This window comes from Crocodylus porosus, unplaced genomic scaffold (genome assembly GCF_001723895.1).
Source record: "Crocodylus porosus isolate Cpor-Errol unplaced genomic scaffold, CroPor_comp1, whole genome shotgun sequence".
Classification (NCBI taxonomy): domain Eukaryota; kingdom Metazoa; phylum Chordata; order Crocodylia; family Crocodylidae; genus Crocodylus; species Crocodylus porosus.
The window spans coordinates 1,120,916-1,143,332 of record NW_017728924.1 but is presented as its reverse complement, the minus strand read 5'-3'; the positions used below and the strand labels follow the sequence as shown (position 1 = coordinate 1,143,332).

At 43.5% G+C, this 22,417-nt stretch overlaps 1 protein-coding gene across 2 annotated transcripts in view; it reads right to left on the bottom strand.

Annotated features, from left to right (window-relative positions):
* TENM1 (teneurin transmembrane protein 1) overlaps positions 1–22,417 on the bottom strand; it is a 503,051-nt gene that overhangs the window by 150,706 nt on the left and 329,928 nt on the right. For both annotated transcript variants that reach the window (XM_019540172.1, XM_019540173.1), the window contains 3 exons: positions 21,790–21,891; positions 20,279–20,473; positions 14,836–15,036 (listed from right to left, as the gene is read on the bottom strand). In XM_019540172.1, coding sequence (XP_019395717.1) covers positions 14,836–15,036; positions 20,279–20,473; positions 21,790–21,891 — 498 coding nt within the window. The remainder of the gene's footprint in view (positions 1–14,835; positions 15,037–20,278; positions 20,474–21,789; positions 21,892–22,417) is intronic.

The following is a 22,417-nucleotide window of genomic DNA, read 5'->3' as shown; positions in this document are numbered from 1 at the left end:
GAGCCCTAAGGTTGCACAGGTGCAACTGATGCCCAAATCTGAATGAGAGAGGACGCCGAAAGGAAAGGACACGGTGACTTTCAGAGTCTGAATTGAGGTTTCAGTGCTGGCAGTTCAAGTGGAGGATTTTTCTCCACTGTAAACTGGGAAAATTTGATACCGAGACGGAGACCCAGTAACCCATATTGCTATTTTTACAGCCCCTTTTAAAAGGGACCATACTTACCATTAATACTGAGAAAAGGTAGATCAGCCTCCATAAGCCGTAGCAGCCTGTGATCTCATGAACTGCATGATTTGTACCTCAGCAACGAACTATAAACTCACCTCTCATAAACAATCAGCTTGCACTGAATCTTAGAGCAAATGCTTTCATCAAACAAGCTTGCGCATCTCGAGTTTAGCTGAATTGCAGCATCTTTGCTTCATAATAAAAGAATTCCCTTTATTTGGTTCTGGCTGCAAAAGAAAACCCCTTTGAACGCAAGGAAGGTCCTTTTGTGTCACTAGCTTTAGGAAAGATGCTATCAGCCAAGAGGAGAAAATCAAAAGTGCATAGTTGTTTTTGAGGATGGGTCAGACTTAAACTGACAATGAGATCTAAAGCCTGTTTGAAAATAAAGTTGTCTTTGTGTGGGAACTACTGAAGCAGCATGCTTCTCCCTGAAATTTAAACTACCAGAACACCTTCTCCAAATTCACAGGCTCTAGCCTACATGCCCACGGTGAGTTTGGAGGGGCCGGCTCCTGGGACTTACTGTAAATCATTTTGTGCTGAGATGTTATTTTGCCCGCTGTTGAATTCATGATGAAAAGCAAGTCAGGATATTTTAACAGCTTGCAGCTGGATGTTCCCAAGCCATTGCAAGTGTTAGGGACAGTGACAGACTATTGGCCTGGGTCTTTTCTTGTTGCGGTGCTTCCTCAGCATGCTTCTTGAACTCCTCAGGAGACAGCCCCGTTCCTGGTATTAGGATGCCTGCACTCCTACCTCTGTTTGTGTACATACAAGGCGGATGCCATTTTCAGGAGGGTGCCTGTGACGGTGTGGGGAATCTCCCTATGCACGGCTTATGCATCTTTGCTTAAACCAGGGAACTCTCACTGTGCAGCTATGTCAGATTGCAGACTCTGTTATGAATGAAGGCTTGCCGCCTCTGATGCTGCCTTATGCCTCCATACTGAGTTCAAACCGACAGGAGGTGAAGGAAGAAATTCTTGCAGCTGGCATCGAGCGAACACAAAAAGGCAAGCTGTTAAACTCTGATGACCGGCCATTCACGGGGACCATTCTTGGACAAAGAGGTAGCTGCCATCCAAGGCCAACCAATTTTCTGCACATCCGAATTCTGGAAGGTGGCAGTATCCAAGCAACAGATCATCCGCAGCCAATTTTGGTCACCTGGCAAGGCCGATCAAAGGGTCACCTGACAAAGGAACCTGGAGGTTATACACAGGGAGCAGCAGCTGTTTCAGAGAGAGAAGAGAACTAGACCAGGGGCACTGTTTCAGAGAAGACATCTGCAAGGTGGCACAAGAGAGGGCATGCTTTTGTAGCAGAGTCCTTTCAAAGCAGTGGGATCTTTCAAGAAAAATGACATATCACAGAGATGAGAGATCCTTCCCTCAATCTGGAGGAGAAGCCAAATGCAAGTAGTGGGGCAGACCCCTTAGAGGACTCTGTTCCAACCCAACTGAATTCATAAGAGGGCCAAAGAAACAGTAACATATATGAGGCAGCAAAATATATGCAGTTGTTTTTTGTTGCCCTCTCTAGAGCTGTGTTAGCTAGTGTGAAAAGTGACTTGTTCAAGGAAACTTTACACGCTTCAATTATCACATGCCCTCCAACACATGAACTGTAAATCCAAAGTACCCACAAGGTGTCTGGGAGAAGGGGGTACTTAACTACTGGGGGTGGTGTGTGTAGTATGCGTGTGTGTGGGGAGGAGTGGGGGTGCAGCTCAGCACTGGTCCCATTTACAGGGCGACAGGCCATCCACACATAGCAGAAGTCATGGAATCAGAACCACAGAAAAACAGGCCTCGAAAGGATCTCCGGAGGTTAGCAATCTACCCCCTGCTCAAGGTGGGATCATTCCTGTCTAAACCGTTTTAGACCAGGTCATCTTTGTGGATTAGACTGGGGACTGCAGAAGTAGACAAAGAATGATCACCAAGTGATCATTGTATATACTTTTAGTATATAAGTATATAAAGTATATGAGTAGATACTTACAGTAATAGTTATTTTTCAATTAGGGATATTTTCAGTTGCATTTGAAATAGAAAAGAATAGATTGGGAAGCTCACTACGTAGGAGGAAAGGGGAGTGAAAAACCATTATTTTTGGTATTTCTGCAAGTAATATTAAGCAGCAAGCAATTAAGCAAGAGTTGGCAGGCACAACTCCTATCTCCCAGGTGGCTTCCCTATCTCTGTCCTACTCCTAACCCATTCCATTTCTTAAATCAATAAATGCCCATATCAAGGTCTCTCTGGTTCCTCCTGAATTGGTTTCAATATGTAGCATTTTTTTAGGCTGTTTCTGTGCTGTCCTAAATATCTCACTTTTAAAATGATCCAGCAATGTGAATTAAGCATTCCAGTCTTAACTACTAATATCTTTTTTCATAGCAATTTCTTTCACCAGATGGTTTTTTGCAAGCTCTTGCTACTCTGCAGGAAACACAAATCAAGCTGGTCACAGAGTTTGTTCTTTTCAGTGAAATATATAGTGTTAAGAAGAGCTTTTCTACAATGTCAAATAACATACAGCAAGGAAAACTTCAATCATCCTTTTCATTTGCAGTGCCATAACAGATGAGCTCCCCACAAATTAAACAGAAGGGATAGTTAGACAAAAACAAGAATGTCAGTCATCCCTGGTGAAGAAAACAATGAGCAATGCTCGTAAAATAATTAAAGGCTTCCTTAGATTTGCCAAAACAGGAAGTACAATAAAAATGTTGACTGAAAACAGGCAAAAGAGAAAAGCTATGGAAAACATGAACGTTTACCTCAGGTACTCCAAGATGTTTCGAGGCTGTTTTCACCACTGTGAGTTGTTTTGAGTGAATTTCCCTGTCCTTTGCAAATCAGAATGACTGACACCTATAATTTGCAATTTCCTAAATGTAAAGAGTTTCTTCTGATTGCCATGTAATGGTTTTACCTAATTATTTTTTTTTTCAAGTTGCAGTATTTGATGTTTAATTTTGAAATCAATGTGAGATGTCTTGCGCTATATTAATATACTGTATTATGCCTTCATATGCTTTCTATGGAAGCACTTACTCTATAAATGCATATTTCTAATGATTTTTAAATTGCTCGACTCCGCACATTTCAATTTACAACAATTACAACATTCTGCATTTTTCAAATGTTCCGTGGTTCAAAAGAGACAGAGGGAAGAGGCTGTTGATCCATTTTTACCCTTTTAAAAAATTGTCACCAATCCTGCTGGTGTGAGCTTAACAAAAATAGATATGCTAAATATATAACATCTACATATGATCACTTTAGAATTAATGTATTCATGGCAAAGAACTGCCATTGTTCTCTTCCCAATCATAATTGGGGCAAATCTGGACGAACTCCAGAATATCCACTGGATTTACACCACGTCTGAGGGAGTAAATGACAGCAATATCTCGCCTGCTATCACTGAACTAAGTGCAGTCTAGATAAATGAATACAGGCCTGGCAAGCTGGAACATGTACCAGCTCTGTCACTGATTCATCATTTGACAATGCTTTGGGTAGCCGCGCCAGGCTGGATGCACCTGACTTTTTTTCATCTTGGAAGCTATGCAGCCCTGAGCCTGGCTAGTAAGAGATCACCTTGTCATACCAGATGCTGTAAATACAAGCCAAAAAAGCGGCTGAACGCTTAACAAATATTTGGCCCCTTTGGCACTGATGACTTGGGGAGAGGAAGGAAGCAGCAGTATTTTGAGTAAGCTCCTATAACTCATTCATTACAGTAGTTGGTATAACCTCCACAAGGCATTACTGAGGTCAACAGAACTATGTCAACTTATACCTGTTAAATATCTCACCCCCGCAAAAATATTCTGCTTTCTCCTGCTCTACCACAGAACATTGATGCTCAACCTTTTTAGCTTCAAGGCACCCCCAGAATACATCAGTTTTGACTCATTTTTTGACCACAGACAAATAACACAGCAATCTTTCTGTTGCAAAGAACTCAAAGACCACAACTGGTCAGGTGGTGTTTAACACTATGACTTTCTATTTGAAAACTCTGGATTTATCTCGTGAAACGTGCTTGCCAATCTAGCAGTGCTAACATTGTGTGGCACCTCTGAAAGGATCTGAAGGCACCCTAGAGTGCCACGGCACCCTGGTTGAGAATTGCTCCTCTAGCGACTTGGAAATCAGCCAGGATAACTTTCCAAGCAAAGGAGTTTCTTGCAAAAACTATTTAAAAAACTGTCTCACTAGAAATATGATACCGCATTTCTGCTTTCTATGGGGCAGGTTCATTGCACAGCCCCACGGGTTTCCTTTGGGCATATCAGCTGTCAGATGACTACGAAAATGAAGGCTAAAAGGAAGGCAAAACCTTCACCCTTCAGCTTCTTCAGTGGTCTTCACCCTTTGGCAACCTCAGTAGCAGTTGAACAAAGAAAAAAAGCAGGGAGAAGGAGAAGGGAACAAAAGGATTAATATAAATAGCGAGAAGGAAATCAGGGGGATAAAACACTCAAATTTATACGCTGAGTAATGTCACAGGGTTTTAATTTTCATTGTTTTACATCAGGAAATCAGGTGTTTTTCAAGGTCATTGGGTTCTATCAAAAACAGTTATTCACCCTACAAACACTGTGCTTCTCCGAGATGCTGTAGCGTGTGCATTTCAGGCTCTATGGGGTTGAGCATATGCATAGTATCGCCTCATACTCCCAGGAGAGGTCAAGAGAGGCAGAGCAGTCATAATTTTCCCCGACTTCCCTTGAGCTATGAAGTCTGAGATGACCACAGACTCTGAAAACTGGGAGAAAGACCTAGCCTACATCATCTTGAAAAGCCAGTCACTGTAAGGTGAATAACTGTTCTTTCTTTCTGCATTGTGGATCCCACTGTAGGTGGCTGGTAAGAAGCCTCCTCTCAGGAAAGTGCAAATACAGAATTTCAGCTCCCCTGCAGGAGCTGTAGTCAATGTAATACCGCACTCCTGAACCTGACATTTGAAATAACAGCTAAGGCAAAGGTCAACAGGTTTCTTTGTGTTGCTGCCTTGCAGTTTCCGGATACTGAAGCATTTTCCTGCTACTGATGAAGCGAGTGTTGCCACACTCATGCTGGAAGCGTAAGGGCCAGAAAGCCAGCGACAGGAAGAATGGTCAATGTAAAAAAGACTCTGGGTGCCCAGAAGAGAGCCATGCGAGCATTCACAGATGATGCGGTCGGCTGTCTGAGCTTGGGCACCACAGCTGCAAACAGTGTCACTGGAGAGGCCCCAAGAACGCATGCTCGCCTTCAACCATCCAGTGCCCATTGTGAGATGGTTAAGAGCAGTCCAGACCCTGTAGGGCAGGTGCCATCCTGAGGGGTAGAAGCTGCTGTTGGGAATAACATTTTTTAGCTGCAAATCTTGTGCAGCGTTTTGCCTGCTCCACTGATAGGAGTCCCGTCCTGTGGGTAACAAGCCATCTGCAGATTCAATGAGCTTATTGGCCTGAGTGGACAACAGACTCCAAGACTTCAGGTGATAGTTGGTTTTCTGGATTGCAGCTACTAAGCTGGAGTTCAGAGAACGGTCCAGATCTTGGACTGTGAGGCCTAGGGCCAGGGTGGCAGCTTGTCTCCAGATGTCAGGGGGTGGCATGCCTGAGAGGACTGGAAACCAATAAACTGGAGTTGGTATAAGGCACCCAGTGATAGTCCTCATGATGCTGGCAAGGCTGGAGCCCACTAGCTTGGTGTGTGTTCCAGCCTCATACTGGTGCACAGTCCTTAGCAGGAGTATATGCAAGTGCCAAAGCGAAGGTGCAAAACGTTTGGAAACTTGCACCCCAGGTAGTGCCAGCAAGGTGATGGATGAGAGCTTCTTGGCTATTAACCTTATCCTGGAGACCTTCCGGATGCTGGCAGTAGGTAAGGGTCCAGTTCAATTGGACTCCTAGATAGGTAACCATGTTCAAGTATACAGTTGCCAATTAACTTCTCACACTCCAGCTGGAAGGCTTGGCAGAAGATAAACCAGCTCACAGGAAAAAAACCCAAAGTGCGAGTAAATATGAAGTCAAAGCTGATGCCTTTGCAGCTCAACTTATGCATAATGGCCACTACATCAAACCTGACAAGGAATTCACTAGGCAGATAAAGGCAGGAGTCAGACAGCTATGGAAAACTCATGGTCCCAATGCACACCCACGAGGAGAATTCAGTACTGAGGAAATGAAGGCAGCCCTTAAGCTCTTAAAGACCAACAAATCACCATAGCCTGATGCCATACATGCTGAATTTCTTCATAACTCTGGGGAGATGATGGTCATTTGGCTTCATGAGCTTATCTCCAACTGCATCAAATATAACACGATCCCTTGCATCTGGAGAAAGGCCACAGCTCTTGTGGTCCTAAAGCCTAACAAGCCCAAGAAAAATGCAAAGAGCTATAGAGCAATCTTCCTTCTGTGCATCCCATACAAGCTACTGGAACACCTTATTTATGCCTGAGTCTACCCCATAATTGATTCACAGCTGCCTAAGAAGTAGGCTGGTTTCAGATGCAGAAGGGCAACAGTGAAGACACTGAAGAGAGCTTTGGGGCTGGGGAAAAGGTTGGTGCTGTCCTGGTGGGCCTCCCTGCCGCATACAACACTGTTGGGCTCCATGGCCTCTCCTACAAGTTCCTCCAAAAGATACCTGACAAAATTATCATAAGCTCGTGCTTCAGAACCACAGTTTCACTCTCAGGACCACTGATGGACAGGAAAGCCACTCTGGAAGTCTCAAGAATGGCATCCCACAAGGCTCAGTACTCTCTCCATTGCTTTTTAATGTGTACAATGTTGACCTGCCTGACACCCAGTCCAAGAAGCATGGCTATGCCAACGGCTTGGCTCTCACCAAATCAAGCAAGCAACGGAAAGCTACTGAATCCACCTTGACATCAGACACGAACACCCTTGCTGATCACTTCCATAAATGGTGCCTCCAGCTCAGCCTTGCTAAAACAGTTGTGACAGCTTTCCACTGAAATAGCAACCAAATGAAGAAAGAAATCGAAATCAAGTATTTTGCTTAAGACCTAGTGGCATGAGTCTTGATATTCTAAGGAAGAGATACATAGGCCAGGTAGTAACAGCAAGATACACTGTGTTACGCATTTCAGTATTGTCTGTATAAAGAAAGAGCTGGACCTTTAAAATGCCTGGCTATGGCTAGAAAGAGACAATCTGAATGGTTTGGCCCTGACTATATACTAACGCAAGTCGTAGATAAATTTGGTGTAACATTTCTCTTCTACCGGTGCACTGTGTGGTTTCAGGAAGATGACACTGATGGATTGGTTTAGATTAAGGTCTGAGACCACCACCGAACAGGAGTTCAGGTGAGACTCCAGAATTAACCTGTGACACGTATTATTATATAACAGGGTGAAGTTACAAGAGTCTGAAGCTTATTCACCCTCCTGGATGAATAAGACAATGATGACAATCTCTAGAGGAAGTTATGTATGAAACTTTGAGAGGAGTGGAATAGAGATTTCCCTGAGCCAGTAGCGAAATCTCAGGCAAGAATAAGTTCTCGCTGTGCGTGAACAAGTCTTTTCTGTATTGTGGGCTTAAAAAAAAAGACTAAATGTGCCTGTACAGGGGAATGACAAGTGGATACATTTCTGGGGTGGACATTATAGAACTGATTATACAAGGTCATTGTGCTTTAATGGTAAATAGTTAAGAATCTGTAGTATTAATAACTAAACTAGTTCTAAACTAGGGCTGCCTCTATTGAAAATCCTTTCCCATTTTGAAAAATACATTAATCCAATATATGCTTTCCTGCTCTATATCAAGACTTCTAAACTCACAGGAAGCAGCCACTACCTGAGGCACTAACAAGCCAACCGCCAGGCCTCCAAGTGCAGCAGCTTCAGGTCTGGATGGATCATCTGGATCCAGACTGGACAGCCTGAACAGAACAGGGGCTGAGTAGACACCTGTAGTAGGTCTCTTAGCAAAAGGTATCTTGTCCAGCAGGGAGCTACAAGAATGAGTTTTCCTTTGTCTCTTCTGATCTTGGATGAACTGGTGGAAAGGAGCAAAACAGGCCTTTGGCATCTGGCAATGATCATGAATTCAGATTTCCAGTGTTAAAAGCTGAAAGCCTTTAAGATAAGCACTTACTTAGCAGAAGGCAATTATTTTGGTGGCAAGAGGGGATGTCTTTCCCCCCCATCTGCTATCCCCAGCCTCCTTGTTGCTGACTTTGGGCTTCTTGGTAATGAAGTTACTAGGTTGCCCGATCCAACATTCTTCCAATATCTACCTAAGGGGGAATCCCTGCAGAGAAACCCAAAATGATATCCCCTAATTGGGCCACTTCGGACAGGATAGCATACCATATCAACTTAATAGGATTCCAGCATCATTTTCAGAAAGTAGAGGAGAAGCATTTGTGTCTGTCCCTGGGGAGAAGGTGCAATCCAGCAGTTGCGAAGAAATGTAAGACGTTTTGAACAGCAAAATTGTAGGGTAATTACCAGTTTTTGGTATTGTGTGCTTGTCTGGTATGGAAATCACCTCTGGAAGCAATCTTGATAACAGTGGGCTCATAACTAGCATCTTGCCAAAGCCAGTGTCGTAGTCTGTGATTCTCGTGTTTTGATCAGAAATCCTATTATAGTTCTGAGATAAAACCTTCACTGAACCTGCCATGATTCTGTCAACAGTTCCAGAATCAACGTTTTCTAATGAAAAGTGTTCGTGTTTTTAATTACATGCGTCAAGACTGTAGCAGGTCATGTATCAAAGGCTGGCCTGCTCTGCTTGGCTTTTTATCTTACAGAACTGGTCACAGTAAAATACTGCAAGATTAGCTTTGTCCTATTTCATCTGAACTCTTATTAGGCAAAAAGCAAAAAAAAGGAGAGTGAGGAATAAAAAGGTACGGGCAATTGTTAGGAGGACCCAGGAGTTTCCCATCTCAGGAGATGCTCAGGACATGAAGCCAGAGAGGTGATTTTTTTTCTGATTCCTTCTTAGCATCAGATCTCATCACATGATCGTCCAACATCTGGGAAGAGCTTCCTCACCACGCTACATCTTTGAGCATGTGCTAGAAATAACCCTAAGGGTGATGCTACTCAATATCCTGCTGCTTCTCTGCTGTCCTTCTCATAGTAACTTCCCAGGAGGTCACCAGAAAGGTAACATCCAAAACCACTGGCAACTTTTAGTTTAATAAAAATAGCCACAGATTTTTATTTGTCCATATATAGGCACTTTTCATCTTAAACACTCTCCGTTCTGTTGCTATGACAATTCTGTGACTTCACCATAAGTCTTGTTGACTCTTAATCAACCTTTTTTCCCCTCTGTAAAAACAAGCTCAAGTCATGCCTTTTTCTTACTCTATTCTGTTTATTCTATTTCTTTCAGCAATCAGTTTTCATAATATGTTTATAAGGTAAAATAACCTTTCACCTGCTTTGGATAATATAAGGTTTTAACCCAGGCAAAGACTTATCATGATAGTTTGAAAGGAATGGAGGGGGAAAAAAAAAAAAAGAAGAAAATCCTCTCTGTGGAGCAACCCACTGCTCTTAGGAATACATGCCCATCACCTACACGGTTTGATTACAAGATTAGCTGTTGACATTTGCGCTATAATACAATCATGTTATTCGGCATCTACCATTAAAAATAAAATGTACTGAAATGAAAAACAAAGTTTTTCTACCACCTGGTTCGGCGTTACTCTAAAGCATTTACTCTTATGGAAAGAGGAGCAATCACAGGGAAAGTGGGACAAAGAACAAAAGGCTGATGCTGAAAGAAAAGCTCTTAAAAAAAAAAAAAAGCCCCTTGAATAGGAGAAGCCAACCTGAGGTGTTCAACTGCTGATCCAAGGACGTGGACTCTTTGCTTCCTGCAGAGATCTGAGTGATACGGTGCAGAAAGCTTCTGAAAGCAGAGGTGTTGTGCAGGCTTCACCAATATCTAACACGGTTAGGAGGGTTCGAAGCCTTTCCCTCTTTCAACTGACGGTCTCTTAGACCACAGGTCAGTAATCTTACCACGGGTCACAGTTCCCCTCTGGCCTCTCCAACGCAGGTGAGCAAAGGCCGGGAAAGCAGTCCTCCACGGCAGGCTGAAATGGCCCATGGCAAAACACAGAATGGATCAAACAGCTGGAGATTGGTGTATGTTTAATAAAATGCAGACCAGCACTAACCTTTGCGGGCCAGGTTCAGTCCCTTTGAGGGCCAGATTCAGCCTCTGCGCTGAAAGTTGCTGAGCCCTTTCTTAGACCATTCGGTGCTTTACCCCAGTGAATTCTGAAATCTGCCATGTGCAGATGAGACGAGGAGTGTGCGTGCACGACACTTTATAGTGGGCGAAACGCTCTTGCACCACTTTAATGGTGTCGGTGTTTGCATGCCTCGGTGGCGTATTGCACATTAATTCCAGCCGCTGTAGGAAATTTGGCGGCACAATGCGCCTTAAATGACTTGGAGTGCAGTAAACTAAAACTCCTCCGAGGAGTTTCAGTTTGCTGCCCCTACCATCACAGTGCGAAGCACCGGGCTCTGTGCAGGTCCGTGGCTCTGCAGGGAGCCCTGCAGGCAGCCTGGCAGCAGCCCGGGAGAGCAGCTCCACCCAAGAAAAGCAGAAAGCATAATCTTCCTCCCCTTCCCTGGAGCCTGCCTGCCTGAGCTGTGCAGGGGCCCGGTGCTTCCCTCTACAGCTGTGGTGCCCCTCGGGACCGCCCAAGCCGGGCGCCTGCGGGTGAGTGCTGCCTGCGGGGGGGCCACACCTGCTGCGGAGGGAAGCACTGGGCCCTCCCATAGCCCAGGGACTGCTCTGCCTGCCCACCAGCAGCTCGGCCTCCCCTCCCTGCCAGAGAGGCAGGTAAGTCAGCAGGGGTTTAATCCATCCTAAATTGAAGCGGTGTTTTTTAAAACCCACCGCTTCAATTTAGGGCCCCCGTTTCATCTACACCTCTCCGCAATGTATAAATATATAGGTTTCCCTTTATTACCATATTCTTCCTAAAACCCCATCCATTCAATCATGTCAGAGTCCAATGTTTATATTATCCCATGGATTCATTTTCCCTAACACCGGATCCATGCACATTAACATTAACATTTTTCCTACTGAAGATAAAAGGAACACTGCTTTCTCTGCAACCACTATGAAACACATAAGGTGAAAGAGTGAAGAGGGCATGCATGATCTTAATTTTTGCCTTTTCTTGACTTCTGAATGCTTAAGCCAACAGTTTTAGGATACTCTTTATGCAGCTTTTTGATGAAGTAATAGCAATAGCACACTCCTGCTTCTAAAAGATCTAACCAAAGAAGAAAGAATTAGAAGGCACTCTACTCATGTAAACACTGAGTGCAGCATTTCTATATAAATCAATAAGCAGAAGTATGTTGATTAGGGAAAGAATTGCTTCTCTTTACAGAAAGTTATTTTTATGAATCGGCAAAAATGGAAGAGGCGAGACCAAAAATATCACAGCTCTGGAGTTTTTGTAGGTTTGTTTTTAAGTGTGGGAGTATATTTGGTTTGGTCATTCTTGTTTTTATAAAATATATTGGAAGCACTTACCAAGTTTTCCCTCCAAGCAGACAGGTGCTACAGCTCAAGTTATGTTCTCCCCTATAAGTTAGGAGATTCTCTCTCAGACCAGAAGGAAGCTTGAAGTAAGACCCCCATTCGGACTACAAGTTTTAAGTCTGCCTGCATTAGAGAGGTGACTTTGGGTATTTCTCCTGGTGATGCTAGTGTCATAAGTCAAATCTAAGTAAAAACTGACTTCATTCTAAAACCTCAGCTATAAATTATGGGCTTGAAGAAATTATGGGCTTGGTGTCTGAGTGACAGTCTTTGCCCTTTGTTATACAGGAGGTCAAACTAGTTAGTCATAATGGCTCCTCCTGCCTTAAAATGTATGCGGTATTTCAGAAGACCTCAAATCTTAGCTCCAAACTTCACTGTTCATTAGGGATTACAGTAACTGTGATGCTGATCCCCTGCTTCCATGTCCCCTAAAGGGAGAGTTTGGTATTCGCTCTTTTATTGAAGTGTCTTAAGGCTTGAAGAGAGACAATGCCTGTCTGCCAGTGACCCCACACTCATGGATCTTTGCAAGGCTCAGAGTAGTCAGCTGTGATCTGAAGAGGTAGTCGAGTCCTCTTGCTGATGGAACAGAGATCCACCTAGTCAAATGTCTCAGCGCACCTTTTCCATTGCTGCCTGGTATGGTATAAGAGGTTCTAATTTCCTTTTTCAAAGAAGAGTATGAAAATCAAAAACTTCGGAAATGTTTCGCCTTTTCTATGAAATACAGAAACTGGTAAGCTAGGTCACTGCAGGTCCCATATTCCTGTAGTCAATACAGAAATCTAATTTACCTAATAGTGAATAGAGATTTATTTGCTTCTCTGACTTCAGATATAAAGAGATGCTAAGAAAAAATAAAAATGTCTGAAGTAGCCTGATTGACTTCTGGTCTATCAGCTACAAGTTGTTCACTGCTTCCTGAGTCTAGATGAGTGGTATCTGGTTTACCTTTTTCATCCCAGTTGTTCTAAAAGAAATTCGTGTTTTTCTCAACCCGCATATGGAGGCTCCCTTACTCTGACCCTGTTGACTTCCTCTTCTGATGTTTTTCTCTCTCACTAAAATCAAACTTTGCTTCCAGTACATGCAATAGCCATTGACCTTAGGAAGAAAGTCTCTTCCACTGATGTCTATACTTCAGTCTAATACTCATTGTATTGTCACAACAATCCTGGTTCTGGTTTAATAGCTATAAAGAGAAATGCATCTAAAAGGAGAGATCTGTAATATCCAGCTATAAAGGGAGATTCATGTGGGTGGTTGTAAAAGGCCGCTTTCTTGGCAAGTACAGAGACAGTTGAGAGGGGAAGTTGTTTTTCTTTGGTTGATAGAAGCAAGAAAAAAAGTATACTTTCTTGCAAAAAACACATTGAAGGAACTTTGAAAGCCTGACAAAAAATATAAAATCAAGACCTTCAGCACAGTGCCTTCTTTAGTCACCCACCGTATTCTGTATTTAACGACATTCTCATAATTAGCATGCAAGAGACAAACTTTAACAGCCCTTTTGGAGCTTCTTGGTATTGGGGCTATGGCAAGTCCATTACTGCAACAGTGTTCTTCTGCATATTTTATGGGAAGCAAATTTAGTACACATACAACACCTTCCCTATCTGTTTTATTAATGGATATGCTAGTATATTACCATCCTTTAGGGAACCTTTTCAACATGTAATGAAACACATGATAAAACTGCAGACACTAGGGTTTTCACGTTGGTTGTTCAAAGCTGATAAGGGGAACTCTTATCAAAGGAAGTATCATATTCAACAGTCTCATAATGAGATGAAATCCCATGGCCCACAGTGAATGATGACGGTGATGAATGATCTTTGAAATGACCATTTGCTAAACATTCAGCATTACTGACAGTACAGTGTAAATATACATATGTATAAATATCTCCACTATTTCGACGCAATGGTTCCAACTCAGCAGAGACCAACTCAACAGACGCTTAATGTTAATGACTTCAGTAGGGCTTAAGCAAATGCCTACAATGCTTTGCTCTTAGCCGGGGAAACGTACATGGTAAACAAAGAGATCTTCTCCCATCTGCACCTGTATATTAGTAAGACCTTTTCCCATCTGCACCTGTACATAAGTAGCATTAATATTAACTGTGCACTAAAGGGCACGCTCAGCTCCAACGCACCTATGGAATTGGAGGGTCTACAGCTACTCAGAACATTTCAGGCCTGGACCATTAGTTGTACTTTATGGAATTCAATCAACCTCTCACTTGGATCTATTTTGCATTGTAATTTGAGAGGACAGCTAAGACGTTAACCATCAACTGAGCTTTATAAGTTGTGAACTTTCTTCTCAAAAAGGCAACGGCACACGCCTTGAAAATTACACGGTCTATTCAGGCATAAAATGTCTGAGTGTTTTCAGTTCAAGACAACTGAATGTAAATGTACAAAGTATATAATGAGATCATCTCTACACTTGAACAAATACAGTAGGACTAAACCTGGATGGTCCTAGTAAGAAATGAATGTTTAACTTCATGTTTTAGAATGGGAAGTCAATTCTTTCTTCACATTTCTTTAGGCAAAGGCTCCTCTTATCTGTAAGTTCCTGGACTTAGGTTGTGTTCTTCTAGTGACCTCAGAACAGCTGCTATTTTCTGAGTATCTTTCACTACTGCAGTCTACCATCGTGCACTGTAGGTCTGATCCTGCAAGAAGCTATGGAGATCCCGAGAGATGCTGAGCACGTTTAATTTGGAATTGAAATTAGGAGGCAGTCAGACTTCAGCACAGGTAGCACTTTGGTTGGCATGTAGCAGCGTAATCAGCAGACTTGTCATAGAAAAAAAACAAACCAGGAGTCCCAAGCTCATCTTATATTCATATCCCATTGAACCACTATGCTGTCTCCATCTTATTTGCTACGTCAGTTCTTATTAAGAGTGGTGTAACATAATTATTTCTTAACAGAAACTGACCTGAAAGCACAAGAATTTGATAGGCTTTATTAAGAAAAACCCGAGCCATACCTGTTGAGCAGTCTGGACCTGTCCACTGTGGCTCACAGCTACACACTCCAGTATCCAAGAGGAAAGTCCCGTGACCTGAGCACTGCTCTTGACACACAGGAAGAGATGTCTCACAGTTTACTCCTCCCCAGCCCGTGGAGCAGTGACATTCCCCTTGAACACAGACGCCATGGCCAGAGCACATAGGATCTAAGCAGTCCTCTGGAATGAAAAAAACAATTTTTGACACATAAAAGTGACACATCTACCTTGATTTTCTAATCATATACAGCTTAATGGGTTCAATTTTAATAAGGCAGTAAAATAGCTCTGTGCAAATACTTTGTTCAAGCTGAAGAAATATTAAGAAGCACAGGATGGGGGGGGTGGGTGGAGAGGGAAGGAAGATAGGTCATGTGAAAGTACTGTGAAGGCCCTATCCAGGAACTTTGCTCACCTTCATACATTATTCTGTTCTTTTTAGTGGTTTTTTCTCAGGCCCATTATCTTGAAAATGTGGAAAGTTAAAGGCTAAAGATGCCACTTCTCCTTTAGCCTATTAAAACACTGACTGTTTGCACTGCTGCCCTGCTCTACGTATGCAACACAAGGCTATGAACTTCAATGAATCTTCTGTGATATTGAAGCACCACAATGCATGCATATGACCAAAACCAGCTTTTATCTACATTTCGCCTAAGTTGTAACCACAACCATGCAGAAAAATGTCTAAATGAAGAAGCCAGCGTAAATCTGCATGCAGTAATAGGGGCCATTAGAAATCATTATGGCTCCACTTGTCATGTTCAGTTTTTTACGTATTTTTAAAAAAGCAGATTATTTCCCTGATACACTGACTTGTATTTCAGTATGAGAACTAGGCAACGAATAAGGAGAGATCTTAACTGCTGTTTCAGAAATTCTGCATTGTGTTTCTACTCGGGCATGTGTGCAACATTTCTGTTTGCTCTTGGAAAGGAAAAAATTATGCTTACAATTATTTGTATGCAAGTTAATTTGAGCTCTCTAGCCAGGAATCTAGTACCAGAAACAAAATCATGTGGCTCCTCACCAGCCTTGAGTAGTGAATCCTTGACTGAATATTCATTTTAAACAGCTTATATGCTCATAGAAGGCGTACGCTGGGCAACTGCAGATAATGAACGGATTCGTAAAAGTCATAATCTGCTGATGAACAATTTGCAAACAGACAAAAGAGCTAAATTTGTTCTCAATTTGGACTAAGTACAGAATTCAGCAAGCTCTGTTGAATAAGTTTAAATCAGGTGTTAGTTATGCCTGTGGAGTCTTTATAGTCTTTTGTATAAACCCAGCACTTCTTTATCAAGCAAGCTTTTCATCAAGCCCCTTAGCTTGACTGCTTCACAGACCCAGCAAGAGTAACTTCAGCTGACTGATGAGGAACTCTGCAAGGAAGGAGGAAGAAGGAAACTTCACTTACAATCCAGCTCCTGGAGTTGGAGGGAAAACCTGGTCAGGGCAGCCATCTCAGTAACCTCTAACCCTTTGGGACACTTGAACACATGACGAAAATTGGCCAGTTTTGCAGTTTAATTGTCTCATGCTGTACACACGCAAGGGGTTTTAATGACTTCAGTGAGTTAGCTATGTTGCTACATCCACCTGTAGCTTAGTTTGCAATGTAGCTATTTGTAATGTTGCAGCCTTTGACGGCTTGCTCTCCCTCCGCTGGGGAGAGGCAGCAAGTGGCCCGGCTCCCAATTTTTCTTTAAAAATTTCTTTTTCTGCGGCGCCTGCCTGCATCTCCTGTGGTCGGGGGTGAGCTGCCAGTGGGCCGAATGGCCCCCGAGCTGCAGAGGGCTCCGGTTTTCCCTTCCACAGCAGTGATGTCCCCCAGGGCCACCTGGGTGGGGTGCTAGCAGGCGGGTGCTGCTCCAGCTGGGGCTCAGCGACCAGTTGGATTAGGCTGGGTGCTGCCTGTGAGCTGGGGCAGCACCTGCCTGCTAGCCGCCCACCTGGGTGGCCCCAGGGAGCACCACCACCGTGCAGGGAAAGGTTGCCCCCTGCCCCCCCCAGCTCAGGGCCCACCGGCAGCTTGCCCCCCAGCCGTAGAAGAAGTGGGCAGGCTCTGGGGGGGCGGGGAGGATCAGGCCCATCTCCACTCCCCCCCCCAGAGGAGCCTGACTGCATGAGCTGCCATTGAATTGCGCAGTCCCTGAGCTAGGGGGGAGCCCAGTCCTTTCCTCCGTTGCGGTGGTGCTCCCTGGGGCCACCCGGGTGGGGTGCTAGCTGCACAGGTGCCGCCGCACCTCACAGGCAGGACCAGCCCGATTCAACTCTTCCCTGAGCCCGCCCACCTTTGCGTGACTGGGGGGTGAGCTGCCAGCGGGCCCCACGTGGTGGCACCCGCCCGCTAGCAGCCCACCCAGGCGGCCCCAGGGGGTGCCACCACCACGGAGGGAAGGACTGGGGTCCCCCGCAGCTCAGGTGTCTCTCGGTGTGCCAGCACCTCGCTCCTTGGATGCGGGAGAGGATGGCAGGCTCCACGGGTTGGGGAAAGGATCGGGCCCCTCACCGTAACAGTGACAGAAACTCCTAAATTGAATGGTGTGTTTTTAATCATCTCAATTAAAAACCCACGGTTTCAATTTAGGGGACTAAAGCCCCATCACATGTACAAGTGGCCTTGCTCTCCATTTCAGGGGAAAGCGTAGAAGCATCTTTTAGCAACAAATCCTCTGACCGCTTCTTGCTCTGGAGAGGCAGAAGGGCCTGCAGAGCTGTATGCTGAAGAAATCAGAGGCTACAGATCTTATGAGCTAACTTGCAGCATCCTCACTTCCTTCTGTGGTAGAACCAAAGTATTTTGGCAGCGACAGTCCTCTGCACTGAAATAGTTAAAACAGGATTAAACTTTACCAGCTGCTCTTGGGATGTGTCAAGCTCTTCCTACAAGGTGCTAAATGCTGCCACTGATTTCACTGTGCTTTGTAAGTGCAAGGTGTCCTCACAGGCTCAAGTCCTTAGACGATCCTCAAAAATACACCATTCCTCTAACAGGCCACAGGGCACCAGGCCTCACTGACACACATCAGCAGTCAGGGCCTCTCTCAAACATGTATTCATTTCACACATAGGAGATGGATGGCTGATCTTGTAAACTGGTATGGGATTATACCCTTTAGCTTGATTTAAAATTAGCCATAATTATAGTTCTTTGAAAAATAATTATTATGAATGTGCCGCAACAGCTTCTGGAAAGACATGAGACCATCCCAAGGGTTATTTCTGTAAGAGAGCGGTCTCTTCTTTTCTAAAAGTCATTTTTGAATGACTGTGTCAACCAAGTCTACACAGCTTCTAAACTTTCTCCATCTTGTATTGCTCAAGAACAGTTGGGTTCATTTACCTTAAAATTTAATTAAACAACCCGCTCTCCCCACCAGAACCTGACACTTTGCAAAACACTTTGCACACAGCATTTTCACCACGGTGACAAAGGCCGGGGACTGTTTCTTGAGCAATCATGCCTTGGAATTGAAATCCTTGAGCAGTGGATTCAAAGTTTATTTCTATCTCCCCAATTTTTCTGGAGTACATTTTTAGTGATTAAGTTATGAACTTGGGAAAATGAATGTTCTGCACTAGAAAAAACGGAGAGACCCTTTTTATAGTTTTGCAGCTGCTACTGTTGAAAGGGTACCTAAAAATAGATGTTAGTGAAATTTTTAGTAGATGGTGACTGGGGCTGGCTAGGGCACAAGGGTGCTTTAGTGTGGGCGGGCTGCCTGCCGGGGAGTCCTGCACTGATACCCCAGCCAGCCCCTCTGCAGCACGCTGATCCAGGCAGGAGAAATGCTGGGCTAGCAGACTGACCCTCAGAGCCCCTTGCACTGCCCCAGGTCAACGTTTCTGCAGTCCCAGGTGCACTTGTAAATGCTGTGCCTTGGAGCAAACAACTCCATGGCGAACTGCGCCACAGTTTATTGTGTCAAAATAATTTCATGTCCAGATGTGCCCTCTGAAAACTTCCTCTATGTACATAGTCAAAAAATACTTTACACTTAAGAACTATAGCATGAGAAACAAACTATGCCGTCTCTAGCTTCAGAATAATGGAGAGAGTGAAAATCATCCAACCAGTAAGATCAGAAAGAATTACTTTGTTTTCCAGAGCTAAACACTGGGAAAGACTTCTGCTGTGATTGATGAGATATCTCAGGAATGTTAATAGTATCAAGTAAATAGCACTTGGTTTCTGCAGTAGGTGAGTACAAGGATGGCTCAATGTTACAACCATAAGAAGTTGATCCACTTGTTGAAAGTGCAATTTCCTCCTCTTTGATTAGCCACGTTTTACGTGATTTCATTTTAGCATCTAGAGGACATATACTTTGTTTTTATGCTGCGCTCATTCATGAAGTGTGGTCTATAGTAACATCTACCTGGACTGCTACATGGCAGGAAAGGATATAACAGCCTGTTTTCTTACAGCAAAAAACTACCCTGGGACAGAAGCAGAGAGGTGACCTCTATACCAGTGGAATTTATGCAGGTGCATTATTTTACTAAAGGTTTTTTTCTGGGTAGCTTTATCCTGGATTTAAGACACTTAAGCTGTGTCCAAATGAGGGCAATACATGTTGTTGCAGACTCTTCTGTGGTGCCACATGCCACACATGCAGGGTGGGGGGGGAGGGGAGGGTTGACCCGAGGAGATCCTTGGGTCAAAAAAAACATATGCCAAAAAGTGGGGTGGCACATGCGGTGGTAGTACGTACTGCTCAAAACCGTAACCTGGCTGTCAGGAGCCACGCTCCAGCTGCCATCCAGGCTTCCTTCTGTGGCTGCAGCCCCAGGAGCCTCCAGAACGCCAGCACAGCTCCTGCCCCAGCCTAAACTACCCCACCCGGGTTAACCTGCCACATGCCAGAGTATGTGTGGCATGGGCGTTCCCCGGGAACGAGTAGCAGAGGCACAAGGTGTGCTGCTGCTACTTGTCCCCGGGGAAAAAAATGTTCATGCTCATCTGGACATGTCCTTAGAGTGATCTAGAGGGGTTTTTTTTAATCGTGTGTCTGCTCCTTCAATTCAGAGGCAGAAAGAAAATCAGTAAGTCCTTTTGGGGAGAGTGAGGAAAACAGCCAGCCTGGCTACAGAAAGAGTGGTAGAAGCAAAGACAAGCAGACTCACTGTGTCTTCAGAAGATGAGGGGATAAGGCCTATCAAACGGAAGAAAAAAGGGGCAGAGCTTACTGCCACTAAGACCTCGCTACCAAGAGTTAGCCGACATCCCAAGGAAAGAGAGATCTGAGATCCTTCTTGAGCCAGAAATCCTGAGTTGCCAGTAGACCACTACAATAACTAAACAGTGTAAAAATAATATCCAATAACTTTAACACTAACAAAAATATCAACGGCATGAAATATTTAATATTAATAATATACAAAAACTTTAAAAACCAGCAAAATTGACACAAACCTTCTTCACAAATTTCTCCTTTGTATCCTGGGACACAGATGCAGACTCCCATGATGCAAGTACCATGGCCAAAGCAGGTCGGATCAATACATTGCTCTTCTGGAACATCACACTCTGCTCCTTTCCATCCGTTCCGGCATACACAGTGACCTTTCTCATATTCCCCATTACCACTGCACAGCACGGGGCACGAGTCTAAAGATGAACATCCGTTACACTTCTATCATTATTTGGTATATAATATTACATTTTTGCAATAGAGTTTAATGCTTATGAAAGAGCAAAAAATGGAATGCGAACTCTCTGTCAACAAGCATGTTTCACAGGAGTACGAGCTTCCCCACCGTGCTCCACTAATCCCTTAACTCTGACCTAACAGGAACAGCTGTAGAGACAAAGATCAGTCCCTCCGTCTATGCTTACTGTGGTCTCTTTACTAAGACTTTTTACAATGATACATGCTAGCGATAACTGAAGGTATGGGTTCTGTGATGTTAAAACCTGTTAAATGTGAACCAAAATGGGATATTATTATCTCTTCCTTATTATTATCATCATATTATTTCCTTTATACCACTGAACGACCTTAAGATTATTGACGGTTTGGTCACTACTGCTTTGGAGGTACATTAACAATCTGGACGAAAGCCTTTGTACAACCCATTACACAACCCATCCTCAAACTATAATGTAAAGATTAGAGTTGAGAGATGAGTAAAATAGATTTGAGGACCTCCAAACACATACTTGGACAATGAATAAGAAAATTGCAGTGTGTTTCTGTGCTGTCTCTGCTCTGGGTGAAGAAAGGGCTTTAGGGCTCTTGTGATATCAGCGTGACATGTTGACGGTACTCAACTCCTTATCCAATTCTCATAGCCATTTATATGAAATACAGATAGTTCACTCTTAATTTTTGTAGTGAACCAATATTCTCTCTTTCTCTAACTCTGAAACCTTAAAATAGCAGGTGAAATTTAGGATTGTGGAGAAAAAAAAAATCCCTTTCCACTCCCATTTTTATATTTCTTTAGATTTTTCTTTTCACTCCGAATCCCAATAATAATGCCACAGAAGTAGTAGCTTGCCACCTGTTATTATCCTGAAGCCAGACAATTTACCTAGTCAGTTTTAAGCAACAATAAACTAAATACTAGATCTCATGCTACTTAAGAGTCAGAGACCTTCCATTACAGGGTGGCCAGTGAAAAGGCAAGCATGGGAGAAACAACGGATCCTAGGAATCATATATTTGTATTTGTGTGTGTGTGTGTGTGTGTGTGTGCGCGCGCATATGTGTTTGGTGGGAAGGGGGGCAGGAATGAGGGTAAAGCACCAACTGCACAATGGTTGCAGTTGAAGAAAATTGCAGTGTGCTTCTGTGCCGTCTCTGCTCTGGCTGAAGAAAGGGCTTTAGGGCTCTTGTGATATCAGCGTGACATCCAATATAGGTGGTCAGCTCCTTTCAAGAGTAGTTGTCATGTGCTTTGACTCGATGTACAGAAGATTACCTTTTGCACAGTCAGGACCAAGGAATCCTGGGAAACAGTGGCAGTGACCTGAGATACATTCTCCATTCCCATTGCAATTAGTAGAGCAATCATCCATGATTTCTATTCATACAGAAAAGAATAAATACAAAAAGAATGAGCTGACATTTGAAATGAGTAGCTCTTGTGGCAACATGATTTGCAGGCCACCTCTCAAGAAACAAACAAGCAGCAAGTTGCTCATCTTCAGGCATAGACAGCATAAGACAAAGTTTCTTTCAGCAACTTACAAATATTAGCTTTTGTCTTGACAGCTTAGATGTAACAAGTGCAGCATTTATGTTACAAAGGAAAGCTTTTAAAGTAAGTGTTCATGTTAAATTCATCACCATTAAAAACATTAGAAAGAAGAATCTAAGTATCTGTCGAGAATCACTTGTGACTCTTTCCTTTGTTGTTTCACTAATTTGTTTCAAATCTGTTTATAGCAGAAAGAACTTTCTATGGAGGAAGCGTTCATTGAAGTCTCTGGCTAATTATTTTGAGGAGATGGATTAACTCTTGTGTAAAACAAGAATAAAGTATAGTTTAATGTGCAAGGTATATGCCTAGCAAAATGTGACACGACCAAGGTCTTTTCCCTAAAGTA